Here is a 22,553-nt window from a genome sequence, read left to right as displayed (position 1 = left end):
ATGACAGCACTGAGACCAGCAGCAGGAGCTGGTGATGGAGTCAGAGGGAAAGACCACATTATTTAAGTGACAACAGCAGAACTCCGGCTCAACTCCTAGCACAGAAGTACAGATTCACTTGTGTTTTATTTCACAAACATCTAACACAAGAGCCGAGCCAATAATTTTCAGCCGGTCCATGACTGATTAATAACACATTAACCTGCAGTGTCTCATGAATCTGAGGTGACCTTTAAAGCAGCGGTGAAAGTCCTTTGTGTGATGATTATCACAGAACTTAAAGCAGCCACATAGGCTTCAAGTACCGTGGATGTAAAACAAGGGCTTTCATTCAGCTCTGTCTGCACCTGCCCAGCACAGCTTTTATATCTAAGTAAATTTCAATCTACCGTAGATACCACGGTTAGAGAGCCATGCCACAGATACCAGTGACACAACTCAAGAGGTTTTGAGGAAAATCTAATGCCACTCCCCATAAATGTCACCAGTCTAACTTCAATCATGATAAGAGCTCTTCTAACAGGGCTGAAGTTGTGTGTTCACAGATGCTTGTAGGAAGGAAGCAAAGAGCAAAGCCCTCATATGGGGTCAGAGGTAAATCCAAGTTCAGAAACTGTGGCCTCTACAAACAAAAATAACAATAACAAAAGCAGCACCAAGAGGGCATTAGGTAGATTTCATTTATATGGAAAATCTGGGGTTTGGAAGCATTTTATTCCTTCCCCCTCCAGCTATTTTTAGCTGGACTCTTTCTCTCCTGTCTGGCCAGCCCCACCTCGATAGATTAGGACTGAGTGGAGAATAATAATTGTGTAATTCAAGCACTCATTAATTACTCATAGAAACACAATTAAAAATTCTTGCTTTCTAAAGGAGCTGGAGAAAAGCAGGGGACGACCTCTTTAAACTTTGCTTTATGCTTCTTGTCTTCAGAGCTCTCCAACAGACTCAAACAGCATCAGCAGAATGCTTTCTGTGCAGAAAGAACAGCCTGCCAGCGAGACTGAATTACAGCACTAAAACACCACATCTAAACAGAGCTCCCTTCACTGGCATGCATCATACAGCTTAACCACTTGTCAGTTATCTGAAAAAATATGTAAAAACCAAGGGAAAAACACTTGCACTAGTCCAACTCGAGCAATAAGCAGCCAGGCCTGGGGCTCTTACAGCGCTGCTGGCAGCCTGTGCGCCTTGCACCTGGCTTGGCAGCCCTTCGCCACACCACGCTCCCTTTGACTAATACAAATCACTTGTACACAGCATAGCAGAAATGGGCCCACAGGAACTAATTCATCAAACCTCAAAGAAAAAAATTAAGGAAGAAAGAAAGAAAAATGTAGGCCTGAATGTCCAAATGCTGTTTCAGTAACTATTTCCACTGTTAAACTTTGTGCAGAAATGGAAACCAACAACTTCTGTCCTCTTGGCTCAACCTGAATGTAACAAAAGAGAGAGGACAGACCACGCTAACACAGCTGACCTCTTCTGTCAACTTGATCCGTTCAGCTGAAAGACAACAATTTATTTTTAAGAAAAATATTAAGAAAAATCAATGGCACCACACTAAGAGTTTATGAGAACAACAATTGATTGAAAACCCTTCTCCCAGAGCTCAATAATTTTGTCTCAAGATGTAAAGCCACATCAGCATGATAAAAGATTGCTTTTGTGTGTTAGAACCAGCTTGGTTCTAGCTGCTAACTAGTTGCTTTCTTAAGAAACAGCACAGGTGAAGCACTGTTTATTGCCAGAAGTGTTACAAGGCGTATATACCTGCACCTGGATTATGAGAGCTCAAAGAACAAACCATAAGAGACAGCCAAATTTGCAAATCCTTGGGATACCAAATGACTAATGCAGGAATATCACCATAAATGTGCTCTGAAATTGTCGCTTGCTGCTTTGGGGTAGGATCTCTTCAGTGTCCTCCTAGGAACACAACTTCTGTTATTCTAAATTGCTCTCATTAGCTCACTTCAGGGCCGCGTGGCTGTCGCTATTAGATTTTCAGCACAACAACAACCTTCTCCAGGCAACAAGATAGTTACAAAATGTACCTTTCTAATTAGTTAGCATAAAGCCATGGGAACTCAAAGGGTATTCTGTAACCAGAATAAGAAGTATGATTCTGTACTTCCAGCCTACGGAGAAACTAGGCAGACTGTAGGTGTTACACATTCTCTCTTGGGAGAGATTTCTTTAAATGTTTGCATTAAAAATTAAGAATTTGGGACACATATTAACTATCTTAGTAAGGCTCTGGTTAAAAGGAAGGAAGGCTATGCTCCCCTACACACACATCTGCATCTCACTGTGTGATATTTAAAGTCTGGATGCAAGTAACAGTCTAATCTTTCTAGTCTTCTTCAGTCTGAACTCTTTCCTGAAGGGCTCAGGTTTGACAAACAAGTTTGATTTCACCACTGAAAAGTTCAGTAACAGTCTTACAGCTAAATTAACATATTTTAATTTGATTTCATTATTTCTTGATATCTGACTTGAAAGGTCACTGCTAGAATATTTACTAAGGTTTTTTTTCCCCCTTTCTCATTCCACTTGCTCCCACCACAGTTCAATATTTGGTTCTGATCAGGCTGACATATAACATATCTGATCAGGGAAGATACGATACCCTTTCGTTTTTAGCCTGAAAACATTAATAATGCAGCTCATATTTGAAACACAAACGCAATGGCAGTCTGCCTGCTGGTTGAATATCAACAGATTATATCTTGGCATTCAGAGAGGACCAGTATTTCTTCATAGACGCAGAAATGCCTTAATTTTTCATATAACTTTGCAAGCACAGATCTTGCATTTACACCATTTTTCACCTCAAAAGATTACAAGCTTTTTTACTATATATTTAATATTAATAATAATTTTTAAAAAGGAGCCTTATCATCCCCTTGACATTCTCAAAATATCACAGAAATTCCCTTGTGCACTCTAAGCAACTTTCTTACAATGGTCTGAGAGATTACTACCCTTAATTTGTAGCTGTGTGAAAACGGGGTTGAATAACTGCACGAGGCTGAATAACTGCACGAGGCTACAGAGCGAATCATGAGATGAATCAGGAATTAAGTCCACACCGCCCGAGTCAATCTCTGGACTGCACTAATTAGAGGTTAGAACCACTTCTAACCACACCGAGTTGAAAGGCAGCAACTGCTTAATGTTATCAGCAAACAATATTCAAACCCTGTATTTATGTGAAAAGCAAAAGACTGCTCGATATGGAGAGGACTGCTCAGGAACAGCACTGTGCTTATGACTGCACAGCTGTGGCTGCCAGCCAGGCCAAGCAGCAGGTGCTGAATACTCCTCAGCTGAGTATTAATGGATATAATAATACACATAAAGCGAGCCACTAGGTGGCACTGCGATTAAAACAGAACAGACTGCAAAGGTGTCAGTCAGAACAAAGCACGGAAAAGTCATTTCTTCAAAGTGCCTTCCGAAATGGGACAGTACTTATGGCCAACATCAGTCCCGAGGCAAACAAGCCCTGGGTAACCTACACACTTATACACCTATACACTGTAGCACTGTGTATGCTGTTCAGTCCTACACTCAGAGTGCTAAATGGAACCACTTATTTTTCCAGACAAAATTTTAGAAGCCTCAGATCTAAAGACCTGCTTACCTCTTCTGGCCCATTTCTTCATGGTTTTCTGTGGGTAACCTCCTTTACAGCTATTCCCACTTTTCTCCTTGTTCTCTCAGATCCTTCCGTGGTTCCTGGCATCTTTACCAGGTTTCCTCAACTGCATTTTTAAGCATTATGAGGACGAAGCTTGGGATTTGTAGTTTATCCACTTGCCAGAAAGCAGCAGGAAGACACTGACAGGACTGGAGCCACACCAGAACATGGCATGTAACCTCAGTCTTTGCTTTGTTCAGTGTAGCAAGCTGCTGTGCTGTATCAGAGTTACACCATGAACTAATGTTCTCCAGAGCACAAAACCATTTGCGTTATTCTCATTTCAGAGATGTTATCACCCAAGGGTGTTATTGGTGCACTTCTTGCCCTTCCAAGTTGTCCCTGAAGAGGAGAAACACACACCTACATCAGAGACAACGGCTCTCCTTGGAATATAGGGACTGTCACACCAAAGGTTTGTCACACATCCTTTCTGCAGAGGCCACCAAGAAGCACCACAGACAAGCAAATTGTGTTGTACAGAGCCTGAGTTAAGTGAGCATTCTGACTGCTGCAGAATTCCCCTATGGGGAGCTGGACGGCCCTTCGAGGCTCCTTTTTAGTAATGCAGCTGGATATATAACACACTGAATTTGTATTACAGTACGTGCAGCTTCTTCACCCTCAGGACGTACAGAAATCAGGCTGACAGCTGGGGCGGCTGTGAAAAACAGAGCAAAGTTCTGGGACCGTGTCATTTTTCTTTGCTTTAGAGCGATAATCACAAACTAATCGATCGCATTGATGAAGTTAACTCGGGTATCACTGCGTAGGCTCGACGTGCCTCTGTTACTCTGGCACAGACAGGTACCGGACCGGCCACAAAATGGCCCCTCAGGACACACCTCCTGCCACAAGGGGGCGCACTACAACGCCCCACGCGGAGCTCCCCTCCGCGGTCCGGAAGGGCCGTAAGTCCCACCCACCACTCTCTCATCCTCCTCTCGGATTGGTTGTTATCCTCGTCACTCCTAGGTCACCCACTCGCTGATTGGTGAGTACTCAGGGGGCGGGAAGAGGCGGTGCTGGGCAGGAAGGCAATATGGCGGCGGTAGCGCAGTGCGTGTGGGGCTCGCTGCGCTCTCGGTCCCCGCTGCTGGGCCTGGCACTGAGGTGAGTGCGGTGGTGCTGGGCTGGGCGCGTCGCTTGGGGCCGCACTTGGGGTCTTTGGGAGCGGGGCCCAGCCTCTCGCCCTCCGTTCTGTTGGGACAGGCCCGCCGTGTAGCCCCGTAAGCCGGCTTGCTTGGGGCGTTGGGCCGGCTCGGCTTTGAAGCGCCTCAAGGGCCTTCTCGTAGGCCGGCCTGGGCTTGGTGTAAGGCCCGAGGTGCGGTGAGGCCGCTGCTCTTGCCGGGCCTCGGGCGGCTCTTGCGAGTGGTTGCATCACACAGAGTGTGCGCTGTTCCTATAGCATAGGCTGGACCGAAGGGGCACTCACGAGCTGCTGTCCGGTGGTCGGAATCCTGCAGCGAGTTGTTGTTTGCAGCTGTTAAAATAAGCTAAATTCAGTTTCTTTAACAAAAGGTTCTGCAAATGGATTCCATAGTTCGAGAATCGTTGATCTGTGCTCTGATGCTCATTTGTTGTGGATGTTGCTTTGTCATATGAAGCATCCAATGTGTCCAGAAAGCACTGATATCTTCCAGGGTAAGTGGTTGATTAATACCTACCATATATTTTCTGCCATAGGACCTCTCCACGACTACTTTGTGTGGCAACGCAGAAGAGCACTGGCCAGAACTTGGAAGAGGACCAGGGTCAGAGCCACAATGAGCAGAAGGCTGAACCCAGTGCTGCTGAAAGAATGGTAACTGAGGAAAAGGCCAAACTGGAAGAGCAGCTCAAGGAAGTTACTGTAAGCGGCCTCTGTGCAGTCTGTGCTCGTACCTTCCGGGTTGTGTACCTAAGAGCCTTGATTATAGGTTCTCAGTACATAGTCTGAACACAGTAATCCAACTGCTGATTAGTTAATGGATTAAAAAAAAAAAACAACTGTAATTAGATAATTTCTCAAAGCTTAAGAGAGAGGATTTACTGTAAGACCCAAAACATCCCATCCTGCTCTAAAACCAGGTGCTCAGTCATCAGTTCAGCCTGTGACAAAATAGTTTCCTTACAACCTGGAAGTTTGTTGCTGTAGGTCCACTGACTTCAGGCCACTTTGATTTTTGCTCAGTGGAGAAATAATTCTTTGAAGTTCATTTAAGGCTTAGAATGTATCTTGTATGTATGTATGTGGGCTAAGAGTAGGTATTCTTAAAACAGCCACTGACTTTTCCAAAGGTAGGGGTTAATGATTGTTGGCTTGTATATAATATTGTACTTATTACGTTGTTGCACAGTGGGAGTTTGAACCCATCTCTTCTGGAGATGCCTTTAAACAGGAGACTAACATGCCGTGTTGCATTCCCACTATCTGGCCTAATGAATCTTGTATTCTCTTTCATGCATGACTTAACTGAGAGTGAATAGCACCCCGGGAGGTGAGAGGTGTGGATTAAACAAAGGCATTGCTTTTCTGGATGAGTGCTTTATATAAAATGCCTTTCTAGAGCATTTGGGACTTTGAGGACGTGACCCAGAACCTCCAGTAGTAGTAGTGCCTATGCACTGTAAGTAGTTTGAGATTCCTTTCTGCTGCCCTTGAAAGACAAAACAGAGAGATTGTTAAACACCTCTGTTACAGCATATACTCCTGGCTATGTAAGGCATCTCTTCAGTCAACTTGTTGATGTGAAAGTCAACCTTACAGAGCGTGCAGGCCCAGAAGAGTTCTGGGTCAGGTGGTGCAGCACTGCAGTGCTGAAGTTTGTTGAATCTAGTTCTTAATGCATTTCTTGCTGCAGGACATCTTGCTAGGAACGTACCTAAACTCAGCCTGATAAACAGAGGAGTTAGATTTTGTAGTCTGTAAGGTCTGAAAAGCCTGGAGGGCAATGTGGTACGCATGGAGAGGCAGATTGAATGGTTGGGCTGAATCTTATTTGTCAGAATATGTGGTGACTATGAAGACTGCCTGCAAACACTTGCCAGAAAAAGCAGAAATCTTTAGGAAAATGCATGCATCTGTAGTGTTAAAAAGTCCTGACAGCAAATCCGTTCACAAATACTGACTCTGGAAGCCAGTCCTTACTTCCTTTCTCTAATTTCTTTCTGTGCTGAAATGAAGCAAACAAGTGACTTTGCAAGAAGGATGCGGTGATAATTGTCATGCCTTCAGTTTGCCTAAATTTGTGATCTAAAAATGATGTAACAGTAAAAGAGAAATGCTGTTTTGTACTGAACTTGCTTTAGAATTATTTTCAACACTTCAACCGCTTGGACTGAAATCTCTTCTTGATTTGTTTTCTGCAGGATAAGTACAAGCGGGCCTTGGCAGATGCAGAAAATGTGAGGCAAAGAAGCCAGAAACTAGTAGAAGAAGCAAAGTTGTACGGTCAGTGAAGACTCTTTGTTTTTAATCTTAAGACCCAGGAATACCAACTTGAAAAGCAAAGCCTGGAAAATAGAGCTAACTAGCCTGCAGTTTTGACAAGCTGTGCTTAACAGTTATTCTGGCTACTTAATTTAACAAACATCTCTGGGGAAAGGGGTTTAAAAATGGTTCCTCACTTGGTAATAGAATTATAATAATAATCTCCCTTAAGATAGGGCAAGACTTAACCAATTTAAGTCAACAACTTTGAATTTTGTTTGAATTTGGCTGCCACAGGTTGGTGCACTTTATCATTGTACCTCTGTGAAGAAACGTGTTCTTCTACTGAGTTGCTTTGTTCTTTTGTGATTGCTTGAGACAGTCTGTCTTACATGAGATGAGTCCAGATTCTTTTAGGGTAAGCCAGAGATCAGCTCCAGGATGCAGGCTGCTGCTGGTCCAGGAATTACTCAGCATGAGGCACAGCCTCTGGCTCACTCTGTAAGCGCAGTTTGTAGTGGGAGGAGGGGTTACAAGTGTTCTGTTCATTCAAGGAAGAATCACTGTTCACCTCTTAAGATTCCTCATCAGTCTGACTATGACCTTTTTGTTCTGCAAACACTTCTACTACATCAGATTAAGAGTACGAATAGAACAATATAATGCATTGGTCTGCAGGTGGATCCCACCATGTGAGAGACAAAAGATCTGTTCCTTAACAGCAGGAAGTGATATAAAGCTGTCTGGAGGTTTTGGTAGCTGTCAGTGTCATCTCACTAGCATGGTTTTCATTTATGTGGTGGTGGTTTTTAATACTTGCTTTCCTCCCTCCCCTTTCCTTTCTTTTTTAGGTATTCAGAGTTTCTGTAAGGACTTGCTAGAAGTCGCAGACATTTTGGAGAAAGCAACACAAAGCGTTCCAAAAGAAGAAATAAAGGATGAAAATCCTCACCTGAAGAGCTTATACGAAGGTCTTGTCATGACAGAAGTACAGATCCAGAAAGTGTTCAAAAAACACGGGCTGCTCAGACTGGACCCTGTCGGAGCCAAGTTCGACCCCTACGAACATGAAGCGTTGTTCCATGCTCCCATGGAAGGGAAGGAGCCTGGCACCATTGCATTGGTATCCAAGATTGGCTATAAGCTGCACGGGCGCACGCTGCGGCCTGCCCTCGTGGGAGTTGTGAAAGACGCTTAGCTGCTGAATCAGATAACATAAAATGCCATACAATTATTAAACAGCTGGATGGTTTTTCTCTTACATCGTGTTTCCCTTATTCCTCCGTCCCCCAGGAGGTTTCAGTGAACCAGTTGAGGTCTCCCAGTGATGAAAACGAAGCAGTCAGTGACATTCTGTTGCTTAGTGGCCTTCAACACTGTTCCTTCAGCTCTCTTCTTCCAGTAATATTTGTTACAACCACGGCTACTGAAGGTACATTAAAATGAACAAAGTGCTCACAATTCTGTTTTTATCACTGTAAAGTGAAGATCCAGTCAGTGGTTCAGATGGTTCCTTTCCCTTTGTAGAACCTAACACTGCAAAAGTGGGTGAAGTCATACAGATAATTACTGGTACTCTGCAATTACCCATTGGCTTTTTGGCTGATGGAAGCACCCATTTTTGTAGTGTGCCTATTCAGAAACAATCCCTCTCAACAACTGAAGTACAAATGTTTGTGAATTCTGACCTCTAAATAAAAGATGAGGGAGAGCAGACATCCTTTCTAATTGTTCAGCCCTTTTAGATCAATAGTCAAGTTAAGTTGATTGACTCAAGAAAACCATCTAATACTTGTATGGCATTGAAGAACCAATACAACTTACTTATCCTATCTATCTCTGGATTTTTAATTTAATATTTAAATTGATTTAATGGATTTTGATAGACTTGTAACTTTCAAGCTCTGCCATCGGTTTGTTATGCAAGATGTAGTTAAAACTCCACTGAGAGTCAGAATACCTGAAGTGGTATCTGCTACATTTAGAGCTACACAAGTAATTGTAAGTGACTCAAACAACAGTGTGAACTCAGTTTCATTTCTTGTGTTTGCTCACCTTGGATCTTGGGCTGCAATAGAACTTTTCCCATGTGCAGCTCTCATCACGTGTAACTGCACCTGCTGCACCCCATTCTGCAGAATGAGGCTAAAATACTGTGCCAAGAGCGGCAGAGTGCTCTGCTCTATGTTCATCTGGTCATGTTGAATGGATGGGACATGCCAATCTACACACCTGACAGAGTGTCTTCCCTCAGATCCTCAAGGCACATACATGTAACACACCAGACTGAAACATCAGAATCACACACGTTATTTAGGACCTGGTAGTGGAACAGTAAGGGCTTCTGAATTTTCCATCCTCACTGCTGGTGGTTTGAACAAAGGAGCTTCTTAAGTTCACGTGTCAGTTGAGACTGAGATTTTAGTAATGAATTGACCAGCTCCTTAGATGGTGTCTTTGTTAGACTCCGTTACTTTATTTAAGGTACCGCTAAACGCAGCTTACTGGTGAGTGTGCAGCACAGGACTCAAGCTTGTTTCCTTAAAACTAAGTGAATTCTGAACAACGTCTGAGTGAAATAATTCCTTCTCCTCAGTGTGCCCCTGCAGAGGAGGTAGCATACAGGAAAGCCTTTGCTGAGCTCTCCAAGCACCCGTGTGCTGACAGATGACAGCAGAATACAGTGAAGAAATGAAAAAGTGTGTGGCTCTGAAGTGTAAGAACAGCTAATAAAGCTGCCACTGCTACCTCTGGCCTAAGCTGGTTTGTTACAAGCACTTCACGCATCAGCATGTAGCTAAAACACATCTCTGGTCACTGCTGCCAGGGCTTTGGCTGGTACAATGAGGAAAAGGGCTACGTTACCATGAAATCAATAGTGGAAAGAAACTTTAATACAAGTTTATTTACCAATATACAATGCAAAAATCTAGTAAAATGCTGAGTGTGCACAACATCAGTTAGGTTTTACATGATTTCAGCACAGACATTTGTGTGCCTGGCACAGCTACGCCAGTACACTATGCAAATGAGTGCAACATTCCCTTTAAGGAAGAAGCTGATGAACCAGAGGTGCTCACCAGGTACCCTCCTTCACAGTATTGAATTCGTCATCACTTAAGAGCACCTGGGGCACAAGCAAAAACACCTTGCAAGGAAGAGCAGTAAACCAAAAGGCTGACGCAGCCGATTACAATTGCAAAGAAACCCAGTGCAGCCACCATGCAAGAGAAGAACGACAGAGTGCTTCAGCTTTGTGATCCACAAGGCCATTTACAGGCAGAGGCTCCAACACCTCTTAATGCCATTCTTAACCCTGGCTGGGACTGCAACAGAACATAGGGCAGGAAGGGCTGTAAGCAGGACGCTGTAAGGAGCCCTCCTCATCTGTTGTATGCACAGAATGAAGGTTAATGCTCCTTTGCTACTCAGTAAGTTGTACTGTAACGCACGGCTGAGACTGATGGAAGCACGTGTACAGCAATACAACAGGCCGACTGCCGCCATCTACCAGCAGCAGGTCAGACTGAGCAGCTGACAGCACTTTTCCATCGGCTTGCATCAATGCTGTTAGGGCAGATCCTATCGTTAGCATTATTTTTTCATTCAAAAATAAGAGCATTAAGCATTAAACAAACAAACCAACCAAGCACCTCTTCATTAGCAACACGAAGGCCAGGGTATCGGTACAGTACAGGAAGTGCTTCCTGACAAACACAAGACACAAAGTTGAAGAGTTTTTGCATCGCTTTTTCTCAGCCCCTTCACCACACGAGAAGCAGCACAGCTCTACTAAATCGCCAGCTTAAGATAACTGCATCTGTGCTTGAGAAAACAAAACAGCAGCTCGTAACAAAGGAATGCTTAGACTATGTCAGTTCCATCTGAAAACACGGGACAGCAGCATCCTCTAGTGCAAGTCACCTTTAGAATCGACAGCATAGCTGACAGTGAGACGCTGCTTCTAGGGAAACCCTTTCCAAGGGATCAGCATTTGCTACAGCAAACATTTACCACCTTGAATCTGCTTGCAAATATAAAATAAATATCGATATCCATATCTCATACATTAAAAATACTTTATTTTACATTCATCCTGATGTTCAATAAGTTACGTCTAGCACCAAAGAAACATTTTGGAAGGGCTGAGGAATTCAGGAACTACAAAGTGAATGCAGAATTCAGTTCTACAACGTCTAAATGAGTCATTGGTGCCGAGATACTTTTATTCTTCAATTACTGTTCAGATGGGCTTTAGGCTATTGCTTCAGTTAGGCTTAGGTGTGCCAAAGCACCGTAGGAATATAAAATTGAGATCTGAGGAAGATAGGAATAAATCAGAAACCCACATCTGTGTTAACCTCCCAGCTGCAGCCAGAGCCGGGCAGAGGAAGAACCGAATTGCATAACTCCAAGGCTGGAAAGGCTGAGCTTCCTTTCCACAGGAGAAGGACAGAGGAAATAATCAACAGTTCACACCTTCTGAACTTGTCTCGCGTGCGCTCTGTACGTGCATGTAGGTGGAAGAGGTTCTTAAAGCTACTGGCACACTGCAGTGAGTTACAACGCTGTCTCAAGTGCCCGAGAAGCCACTTCCAGGTGAGCCAAAGCACTCCTCCAGAGCACACAGCCCTTTCCTTTCCTGGAGGGACGTAACACCACAAGCTCAAAACAAAAAGGCACTAAGAGCTTTTTTGTGTGTTATTTTTCCCCTTCTCCTTAGAAATGCTGGCTTTATAACTGTACTCTCTGTATTCTAAACTCAGTGGTAACACTACTCTGATAACGCTGGAGATACTGACTCAAAACCAGTTCTGGTCAGCGTAGCTCTGCCAAGCTGCAGAATTAATACTGTTTGTAAGATGTCGGGGGCTCCTCTCTGACCACAGCCCGCGGCACCAGAACCAGAGCGCACCTCCCGTGTTCACAGCTGTTCTCAACTCAGCTCCACCTCCTGGCACACCCACACAGTGGAGCTGCTGCCCAGCCAGCCACCACGCACAGCCCAGGTGTGATAACACTGATGTCTGTCACACAGAATCCACTCTCCTTTATTAATTTCACGTGGCTGGATGCCAGCACAGGAATCTAAGAATGAAATGACGATAAAGAAAGGCCGCCTCTGCTCCTCCTTGAACACCTTTCCCTTAACCGGTATATACTACTAATACAGTGGGGTGGGTGAGGTGTTTCTATTGTGTTCTGCTGCTCTGTAACTCCAGCCCTGTGTGGCAGGGAGCGCAGCCCTCAGAGAGCTCTGACAACACAACAACACCAAAGTGGCCACTGCGGCAAACCGAGATCCATTCTGCCAACCACAGCGGAAACTTCGGCACATTTAGTCCAGAAGGTTTGGAGGTACATGCAGCCAGAAAGCTGCGACGGCTGCATCCACCGCTCTGCACTCCAGGAGCACAGAGCTGTGCGTTGTCATCTATATACTTTCCTTTTTAGTTTGTACAAACCAATCTCAGTGGCCGCTATGAGCTTCAGAACGGAGCTCCCTGTCCCCATCCCTCCCAGCAGCTCTCAGGAGGCAGCTGCAAGAGCTCAGGCTACACATGCTGGGCACAACAAACAGGAGAGGAAGAGCAGGTTCTCCTTGCAAAAGGAAGAGGTTATTTCACCACCTGAGGTTGCCAGGGCAGCATTCTGCCCGCTCTAAGCCACAGCTGGCCAGAACCAAACACTTCACTGCAGTGCTGAGCCCAGTGCAGAGCACACAGCTGCCCAGCCAAGCTTACACTTGGGTCAGGCAGCTCTCCAAGAAGCCTTCACACACAGCACAAATACCTGCAGGCACCTCATCTACCAACCCCCATCACAGCTCACCAGCGCTGCACCCCACGGAAGCTCTCACCCCACATCCTGACACCTGGGCTGTGCTAATGGCAGCGCTCCAAAAGCTCAGCAACGGCCACACCAATCCCTGCACCCCACATCTGACAGCTCAGGATTTCTGCAAGCTCTGCTTGGCTGCCATCACTGTGACAAAAAACATCAGGGAGAAGAAGAACTCAGCTGCTGAAAACCAGCTCTCACCTCCGAAAACAAAAAGAAAAGGAAAATAAAAGGCAAAGATTATGGCTGACATTGACATTGATCCAACAGTAAGGAGTGAAGTGATCACCCCAGAACCATCGGACTTGAGTAGGCTCACATGAAAGCAATCTCTTTGAGTAATGTAACAACAGTGTACTCTAACGAGTAATGCAACCGAATGGAGAAGTTTCACAATTCAGGGTTTTTCATGACCCAAAGCAAAAGTGTGCTGGGAGCTCAGCCCACAAGCACCGCGGGGGGGGGGGGGGGTTGTTTTTGCTTCTTTTGTTTTTGTTTGTCTGTTTTGAATGAGATAATTTCTGTATCTCCAGCGAGGGCAGGAAAAGGAAGGGAACTTGTCAGGTCTCTGATGCGGTGGCTCAGATGGATGGGCCTCATGACACGTCTCTGGATATCCAACCGCTCTCTGTTAGAAAGTTTAAAATCCTTTTCTTCAGTACCTTATCCAGGTAACTGGGGAGGCGGCTCTTGGAAGGAATCCCTTGTCTTTTCTGAAGATGGTCTTTAATGATGATGGTTTTTACAGTCACGTAACGCGCAGGACTCAAATTCAGAGAGCTGCAAAGCACTTTTTCCCTGTCCGATAAGAGTTCGAAACCAGGCAGGTTTTCAATGGCAGCAAATTCCCCTTCTTTGCCGTCCTCCTTCCCCCTCTTGGAGCTGGCAATGTTTTTGTTCTCCTTCCTCTTCTCCCGTTTATGTCTGGCTGCCTCGTATTCCGCCGACTCTTCCATTTTGGTGATCCCATTCCGCCGGTACCGCTGCAGCTCCCGGATCTTTGCTCGCAGCACCCTTTCCTTGTGCATGTTCTCAAAGAAGTCTTCAAACTCCTTACAGGACATGAACTGGTACAGAGGCCTCAGTTTCAGCCTCAACTCCTTCTCTTCTTTCGTGATCTTTCGTTTGGGAGTTTTCTCCTTGTCTTTCTTATCCTTCCCCAGGAAGGCCGGCACCAAGTTATAATCTCTCGCAATGTTCTTCCGCCGTTGCCTCTCCTTGAGTTTTCTTACGTACATGTCTACGTGAGCTCTTTTCAATTCTATCTCCACGTCATCATCGTCGTAGTTCACTGACAGGCCGCTGATCAGTGTCTCAGCATCCTGGTCGTATTCGATCTCGTAGTCGTCCCGTAGCGGCATGTAGCCCAACTGCTGCTGCTCAGCCACCGAGATGTCCAAGGGCGGGAGCGGCGTGGTCAGGCTGGGGGAGAGAGGCCCCCCGCTGGGACACGTGTGGTCCGTCACCCTGTTGGGGATGGTGTCGGGGATGCAGGCCTTGCCCAGGTTGCCGTGGATGTACATGCTCACGTAGTGCTCCATCACCTCCTGGGGTGTCCGGGATGCTCCCACGTGAGCGGCCATGTCTTCCTAAATGGAAAACAAGGAGGGGCAATAAGAAGGTTCCCGTTATACCTCCAGCACAGCACTCGCTCCTTCTTCCCTGCCCCTCAAAAACTGATTCACAAGACACCACGATGGCTCCTGAGTCCCTGAGCTCAATGTGTCACCTGCCAGAGTTCTGTTTTACAGCATTACTTTTGGAGCAACAGAGAAATAAAGAAAGTAATAGAGAAATAAATAAAGAAAAGGGGCACGGCTTCAAGCTGAAAGCAGGGATACTGAAGTTGGGGATGTTAGGAAGAAATCCTGTACCCAGAGCGCAGCGCTACACAGGACAGGCACATAGAGACCAGCCGAGCTCGGAGCAGCTCGATGCCCCGCACCCTTACAGCCCTTACTCTCCTTACCCAGTTTCCGAACCCGAACTGCTCGATGGCGTCCAGCAGCAGCTGCTCCTCCCGGCTGCTCCATCCACCCTCCGCCTCGGCGCCCCATAAGGTGAATCTGCCGCCGTCCACCAGCTGGTAGCCGTGCCATCGGCGGTGCGGGCCGATCTCGGCTCCGGCCGAGAAGCAGTCGGGGCAGAGCTCGATGTCTGCGCACTCAGTGCAGCGGAAGCGCAGTGAGCTCACCTCGGCCAGGCAGTACACGCAGTACTTCTTCCCCAGTTCCGCCATCTTACCCCGCCCGCCGCCTCCCCGCGCGCACGCGCGGCCCCGCCCCCGCTCACACGCGGCCAATGGCGGCGCTCCCGCCGGGAGGAGCCTCGCGCCGGGCGGCCAATGGGTGACGAGAGCTCGGGCTGCCCCTCCGGATCGCGGCCAATGGGGGCGAAACGCCCGTTGGCGGGGGGGATTCGTGTGAACGAGAGGCTGCGATTGGCCGAGCGGAGCCCTGCCGCCTTTCGGGCGACCAATCGGAGACGTGACCCCGGGCGAACCTGCCGCTCAGTGGTGGCCGGGGAGAGAGGGCGGGGAAAGGGGCGGGGCCGGGACAGAGCAGAGCAGTCACCCGGGCAACGGGGGAAGCGAACGGGAGGAGACATGGACGGGAACGGCCAGAACCCGGCAACGGAGGAGCCCCCGGCCGAGGAGCCCCCGGCATTGGAGCAACCCCCGGCCGAGGAGCCCCCGGCCATTGGGAGCAACCCCGGCCGGAGGCAGCCTCCGCATTGGGAGGCAAGACCCCCGGGCCGAAGGAAGGCCCCCGGCTTGGGCAAAACCCCCGGCCGAGAAAGCCCCCGGCATTTTGAGGAGCAAACCCCCGGCCGAGGAGCCCCGGATTGGAGCAACCCGGGGCCCGAGGAGCCCCGGCTATCTGGGAGCAACCCCCGGCCGAGGAGCCCCCGGCATTGGAGCAACCCCCGGCCGAGGAGCCCCCGGCATTGGAGCAACCCCCGGCCGAGGAGCCTCCGGCGTCGACGCCGGAGGAGCCCCCGGTATTGAGTGAGCCCCCGGTATTGGAGGAGCCCCCGGTATTGGAGGAGCCCCCGGTATTGGAGGAGCCCTCGGTATTGGAGGAGCCCCCGGTATTGGAGGAGCCCTCGGTATTGGAGGAGCCCCCGGCTGAGCAGCCCGGGGATGGCGAAGTCTCCGAGAGCGAACGCGACGCGCTGAGCGAGGACAGCGAGGAGCCCGAGGGCCCGACGGAGCCTGCGGAGCCCCCGCAGCCCGAAGGCGAAGCGGAGGAGGCCGAGTGCCGCGACGAAGCCGAGGAGGAGGAGGAAAGGGAGCGCGACGAGCTGCTGGCCGAGTACCGCGAGCTGGAGTCCGAGCGGCAGCGGCTGCACCAGACCGAGAGCCGCCTGCAGCTGCTGCTGGCGGAGCTGCTGAGGCCGCAGCGGAGCGAGCGGCGGGCGGACGAGGCGGGCGGGCAGCAGCTGTTCGCGGAGCGGCTGCGGGAGCTGCGGGAGCTTTGGGGGCGGAGGGAGCGGGAGGCAGAGAGCTGGAAGCTGCGGGTGGACGAACGGCAGAAGGACAGCGAGGAGAGCGAGGCCAGGGCCAGAGCCGCGTGGGCCGCCTTCCAGGCGAGGAAGAAAGCCGTGGCCGTGCAGACACTCGAGCGGCGGCGGGGCGGCAGGGAGGCGGCCCTAAGGACGGTGGGGGACATCCAGGCTCGGGAGAAGGACAAGGAGGCCGCACTGCGGGAGGTGAGTGCGGCACCGCCGGGTCCGGCCGCGAACACGAAGGGTTCAGCCCTCCGTCTGCGCCGAGCTCCTTCCCTGCCGAGCCGGGGATGAGGGGCGGGGAGCCATCCCTCGTGTGCCTCCATCCATCCCTCGCGTGCCTCCATCCATCCCTCGTGTGCCTCCATCCATCCCTCGTGTGATTCCATCCCTTGTGTTCTTCCGCCCCTCCAGGCCCGGCTGGAAAACATCAAGGTGAAGCTTGAGGTCCGAAAACTTGAGAGGATCCTGAGAGCCCAGAGAGAATCGATGAAAGGCAGCAACCGCGCAGAGATCAGTCTCATGAAGAAAGAGAACCAGCAGCTCAACGAAAAGCTCGAAGGCCTCAACTGCGAAGTTCTGAAGCTCAAGAGGAAAGTAGCTGACGTAGAACGGACCCTCAACTACATCAGGGAGAAGCTGCAGTTTGCGGAAGCTGAGAACCAAGGCCACAAGGCTGAGCTGAGGGACATCATGAGCGCCCTGAGGCAGAAGAGAGACGCTCTGACCAAGAGCAAGAAGGTCAGAGACAGGCTGAGGGCACACAGCGTGAAACTACTGCAGCAGCGCGGCCTGCTTGGGGAGGAGACACTGCTGAGGGACTTTGAGGAAAAGGTGAACAACATGGAGTTGTTACATCGGCAGCTGGAAGCACTGAAACATCGCCACGCTGCTCTGATCCTCAAAGAGAGGGAGATTCAGAAAAAAATGAGCAAAGCCAAATCATTTCTACCTTGATGAGGGAAGTAAAGCATTGAAAATAGAGAAAGCGCAGCCTTTTCTGTAATCCTCTTTTTAACATGTTCAATCCAGTAACAATCTGTACAACCACCACGTGTGACTTCTACACAGGTCCAGGAGACCTGGAGAATTAACTCAAGGTTAACTTTCATAGATGGAGCTGCGAGCTGGAGGAATGCTGGGGATTCACAGCAAACCCCACTTGCATACACACAGCGTACTATAGAAGGACTAACACCCTCATTCTGTTGACAGAACTGGCTGCAAATTTCATTATGGTGCTGTACAGGATGAAAGGTTACTGCTCCAAATATGTCTATTAAATTTCTCATTCCAAACTAGTCTGAATTTTGTGGTCTTTCAGCTGTTAGAGCTTTAGCAGGCACCATGTGGTGTGTGGTGGGGATGGAATAGCACAAGCCCACCACAGCTACAGGCCCTTTGCACTGTTCAAGGACAGCGCATCAGAAAGCCAGAAGACTGAAAAAAGGGGGAAGGGAGGGAGAAGGTGCCACACAGGGATGATCATACAGCTCATGGTGAGCAGCAGAGGCTGTCTGACAGAAAGTACATGCGTAGGAAGGAAATGTGTCGCTGTGTTTCTCCACATGGAAAAAATGGCGCCCCTGACATCCATCCACATTTGCTGAACATCTTTGGAGACCAAACTGTGGAAGGAGGAGATACCTGAGCTTTCGGTTTCTCAGTCGCACCGACAGCAGGTGATTAAGGTAACTTTACATGACTTTATTTAATAAAACCATATATTTACAGTTGAAAAAAGTTCCAGTTTGATACACGTATCTAAACGAAACCAGCTACATAAAAATGACTGAACCATGATGTACAGAGGATGTCTCAACAGTTCTCTATGCGTCCAGTTTGTAAAACATTCAAAAATGAGCTGCTGGAAGGAACCTTCCAACCCAGACTGAATCAAATGAGACACGTTAATGACTGATTGCTGACGGCGGCTGCAAAACGGCTTTGCAATAAAGTGCGGGTTGTACAAAACTCCAAAGCTGGTGACAATGCTCTGGATTCTCTGATCTGTTCGTACGGTGATGGTGGAAACCCACCAAGAAAACAATAGTCTGCTGAGATGGGGACGCTTCAATGAGAGAACACGTCACGCGTGACGTTACAAATCGCCTTCAGCACCTGAAGTAACGGTGTCACTATTTGTTATGCAATCCCTGAATCGATTACAGAAACCTTCCATAATATTGAAGAGATTTGGTATGCCGCAAGGAACTTAACAAGCTTGGTGGCAAGTAATTCTAAGCCATTACAACTCATCTCTGTTCATATCAAAATTCAAGTGTAGTCTTCAAGTTACTGAGAGGTTGGAACAATTGCATCTTTAGGCAGGTCATTTTGTTTTCAAATGCATTTTGTTTGATAATAAACTGTGCAAAGCTCCTCCTTATTGCATTGCTTTTCTTCATTAAAGAACATACCTTATATACACAAAGAAATCATCTGGAAAATATATACATCTCCTAAGAACAGAAAGATCGAATCACAGACCAAAATAATTACATTTGCAAGTAACAAACAGTGCACAAGTGTTGCAGCAGGCCTTTTCTCACAACTATGCCTATTTTCACTGTTACATTCAATGTGTTTTTGAGAAGAAAACAGGCTGCAGATGGCTGAGACAAACACCCAGTGGCTCCAGGATGCATCCCAACCAGACAGGTGAGCCACACGGACAACTTGGGTTCAACAGAAACACACACCAAGTTACAACGCAGACTGATTCACACAGCCAGTTACAGCACCTCCTACACAGCCCACCAGGGAGAGTTGTCTGTGTGTTTCAGAAATCCTTTAAAGCATAGTGCAAATGCTGCAGATGTTAGGCCTCTCATGCCCTTCATGAGAGAGTATTTGCTGTAGTACTACAAAAAGTACTTACTGACCTTCCAGCTTTCTATTGCACTTCAAAGCAACATAGCAACAAGTACCGGCCTATACAGATACACAAATCATGGGAGAATTAATATGTTTTCAATGTCAGCATCCTGATGGCTGTTTTCAGTAAGCGATGACCTACAGAATTCTTCTGGAAAAATGCAGGTGGCCAACCAAAATACCACATCTATTATGGCAGCTACATACACAAAGTGGACAGGAAAAAAGGCCAATGAGGTAACAGACTTGCAAGCTGCATTTGTGTTACATATATTCCAAAGTGAGTCTTCAAAGACTTACCAAGAAATCTTCCTTTCCCTCTTTTAACATTACAGAGTATCACTAGTAGAAATGATGTTTGTAGTAAAGGACAGTGATGTGTTTGTGTCCCATGGTCCTCACACTGCTGCTGAGTTGAGCACTGTGCAACTATTATTTTCTTTAAATCATCCAGTGCCAAAATGCTCAGCACAAAACAGAACGAAAAGCCTTGGGAAGCCTATGGCCGTACAGCTAAAGGACTTGGTAATTCCTGCTTGGAGTTAACAGATATTGCTTCGGTCAGTCTCCCTTTCCAATGGTAATAATGATTTATAAAACAGATTTTGCACTCCACAATCACCATTTTTTAAATCAGAGGCACCTACGCTTTGCAGTTCAACATTCATCTGGATGCAGAGGGAATCTAACCAGTATAACAACTGAGCAGCGGCCATCTGATCTCTCTGTAACTTGCTCNCACATCTATTACAGGCTGGATAAAATGCCAGGAAATGACAGCCTGAACTTGTCCTGATTGATAGTATTTGGCATATTTCCCAATACACTTCTTTCCCTCATTACTTAATCAAGTTCAACTCTCATGTGCTTTTCCACTGTGGTAGCAGCTTCAGGAGCTCCCCACAGGCTTTTCTTTTCAGCAGCTATAATGGTTTATATAACTCCTACCCTATCCCCTTTCTCCTCAGTTTTGCCAGCGAGCAGAGCTGGGTTTAAACCAGCTCAACAAATTCCTTTTAACCATTTCTCATTTTTTCTGCTCAGCCCAGTTTTATGAGCACAACTGGACGGATGGCACAGAAGTCAGTAGCCGGGAGGCAAGAAAGCCCTAAAACGGCATTGCCCCAGAAGCGACGTGAAAGCATCCATTTAGTACTATGTGACCCTGGGTTTGAACAGGGGAAAGAGTACAGCTGGGAAATAATACCAGCTTAATGCTATTTCCACTCCTGCTGCGTTTGGAATCCAGCCAAATTACTGGAACTTTTGCCATGTACACTCAACAGGAGCATGGATTTCCAAGGCATCTTGAAGAATAATTGGTTTTAAACTGCTAGTGCCATTTCTCTTCCAAGCATACTTGACTTTTTTTTCTTAAACAATGGAATGTAGTTCTACATCAACATGATTTCTTTGGTAAATGGGACCCACAGCCTATAAAACAAATAGCATTTCTAAAGGAATGCTCCTTACATCATTTAGATTCCAGCACCAGTTATTTAAAATCCAGATCCAGCTGCTGGGCATGGGAAGTGTATATCCTGCCTAAGAACAGAACTAGGGAATGCCTTTCCAAGCAACCAGCATCGCTGAATGCCCAGTATTATAAAACATCAGTGAGAAAGAATAAAGAAACCTTAATGTAGTTTGGTTTAACTGCCCTCATCAGACATGTGAATGTGTATTGCTGTCCACAGCAAGCGCTCACTCCACTAGAAGTTTAAGGCTAGGCCTTGGTTTCACTTATAGAGGTTTTATCTCCCAATTTCCTTCCCTTTTTCTTTCTTCTATCCTCCCCTCTCCCCCTTTAAGGCTATCTTACTACTGAACTCAGCTCTGAAGTCACACTTTGATTTGCAGGCTCATCATATCAAATACTTTTGCCACTTTACATCTTCTCCTGTACGTCACTGGAGGCAGCCAGAGTTAATGTTTAAGTGAAGGACTTCCTTTCTCCATTTCCCGGTTATCCTTCTGCAGAGCAGCCAGTATCTGGACACGTCAAGAAACGACAGAGAAAAAGATATTAGATTTTAAAAACAATTCCTGAGGGGATATCATAGTGCTCAGCATAAACTAAATGTCTAAAACCAGTTTTTCACATTATCTGTATGCTACCAAAAACCTGCTCCTCAAGAAAGCAAAATTCAGGATTTTGAGTCCAAACTCATCTAGTGAACTTTGTACAGATTGAAGAAAGGTAGAAGCTACTACAGTCAGCATCTTAGTAAAAGGAAACAAAATCCCACACACTCTTTCTCTTGGTACTGATTCTAGGTCAGTTCCAATAGCAGCACCTCAACAACTCTTATATGTATGGGATGCAAGCAAACTCATAGCCTCTACCCACCACTGATATGGAAAAAGATGACAGGCTGGAGAGAGGCCTTCTTTATGGAAATCTACTCAGTAACAGAGATACACAGTGAAGAAAGGCAGCTGGTGCAGAAGTCAACAAGGTAGGTAAGACATCAGCCAATACCGACCCTACAGGGAGCTAAACCTAAGATCTATTTGCTCCACAGTTTGGCAGCAAAGCCTGTTGTCTGGGGGTACTTCTATAGTAAATACACAGAGCGAGCTAAGTCACCCTACCTATCCTGTGTCTGCTAAAGCAGATGTTCTCCTAGATGTTTCCAAACACCATTCTTCACAGGTACAGTACATTCATCTATTAATCAAAGATCAACATTCTCTTTACCTGAGCCCACTTTTTGTTTCTACTTTGCATCTGGATGGCAGCAATAGATGTAAAGAGTTCTTCTGAAGGTAAGTCTTCTGGTAGCTTTGTTAAAAACTGAGCTATATGAATGAAATCCATTTTGGTCAAAATATCTTCAAAAAGTTTTAATATTCCTAGGGCTGTACGAAATAAGAACTCTTCTCCGTCACGGCAGAACACATCCCAGACACGACACGCCAAGTCTAGAGGCAAAGATTTGCTGTACAATGTGAATATCCTGAAAAACAGAGTAAAATGTTAGTGTTACTGCATGACAAAAATGTATGGACAGTCAGAGAAGTACATGTAATGGATAGTAAGTACATAGTAATGGATAATCAGAGAAGTACACAGACTGCTCAAGGACATACTAAAAGGGGGATTCTGTGATTTAGATGGAGAAGCTGACAGTTATTTCAGTGTCCAAGACTGGATTCGCTGGCAAAGCAATAACAGGGTGAGTTTTGGAAGATGAGCTTGGTGTC

The 22,553-nt window shown here is 47.0% G+C and overlaps 4 protein-coding genes across 6 annotated transcripts in view; 2 read left to right on the top strand and 2 right to left on the bottom strand.

Moving 5' to 3' along the window:
* Positions 1 to 4,708: 4,708 nt before the first annotated feature.
* Positions 4,709 to 9,215, top strand: GRPEL1 (GrpE like 1, mitochondrial). The gene is made up of 4 exons (XM_015862808.2): positions 4,709 to 4,822; positions 5,396 to 5,561; positions 7,061 to 7,142; positions 7,973 to 9,215. The coding sequence occupies exons 1-4, from the start codon at positions 4,752 to 4,754 to the stop codon at positions 8,317 to 8,319; spliced, it is 666 nt and encodes a 221-aa protein (XP_015718294.1). The 5' UTR covers positions 4,709 to 4,751; the 3' UTR covers positions 8,320 to 9,215.
* Positions 9,216 to 9,993: 778 nt separating this feature from the next.
* On the bottom strand, positions 9,994 to 15,248 carry TADA2B (transcriptional adaptor 2B). Its single transcript, XM_015862807.2, has 2 exons — positions 14,932 to 15,248; positions 9,994 to 14,551 (listed from the first exon to the last, which is right to left on the bottom strand). The coding sequence occupies exons 1-2, from the start codon at positions 15,199 to 15,201 to the stop codon at positions 13,559 to 13,561; spliced, it is 1,263 nt and encodes a 420-aa protein (XP_015718293.1). The 5' UTR covers positions 15,202 to 15,248; the 3' UTR covers positions 9,994 to 13,558.
* Positions 15,249 to 15,306: 58 nt separating this feature from the next.
* Positions 15,307 to 18,851, top strand: CCDC96 (coiled-coil domain containing 96). The gene is made up of 3 exons (XM_032444439.1): positions 15,307 to 15,702; positions 15,813 to 16,673; positions 16,884 to 18,851. Exons 1-3 carry the CDS (start codon positions 15,307 to 15,309, stop codon positions 17,424 to 17,426), a joined length of 1,800 nt encoding a protein of 599 aa, XP_032300330.1. The 3' UTR covers positions 17,427 to 18,851.
* TBC1D14 (TBC1 domain family member 14) overlaps positions 18,156 to 22,553 on the bottom strand; it is a 54,522-nt gene continuing 50,124 nt past the window's right edge. For all 3 annotated transcript variants that reach the window (XM_015862604.1, XM_032444519.1, XM_015862605.2), the window contains 2 exons: positions 22,048 to 22,306; positions 18,156 to 21,338 (listed from right to left, as the gene is read on the bottom strand). In XM_015862604.1, the coding sequence (XP_015718090.1) occupies positions 21,273 to 21,338; positions 22,048 to 22,306 (325 nt within the window). In that variant the 3' untranslated portion in view covers positions 18,156 to 21,272. The remainder of the gene's footprint in view (positions 21,339 to 22,047; positions 22,307 to 22,553) is intronic.

This window comes from Coturnix japonica, chromosome 4 (assembly GCF_001577835.2).
Source record: "Coturnix japonica isolate 7356 chromosome 4, Coturnix japonica 2.1, whole genome shotgun sequence".
Taxonomy (NCBI): domain Eukaryota; kingdom Metazoa; phylum Chordata; class Aves; order Galliformes; family Phasianidae; genus Coturnix; species Coturnix japonica.
Note: the sequence above shows the minus strand (reverse complement) of the source record. Positions and strands in the feature narration are given on the sequence as shown.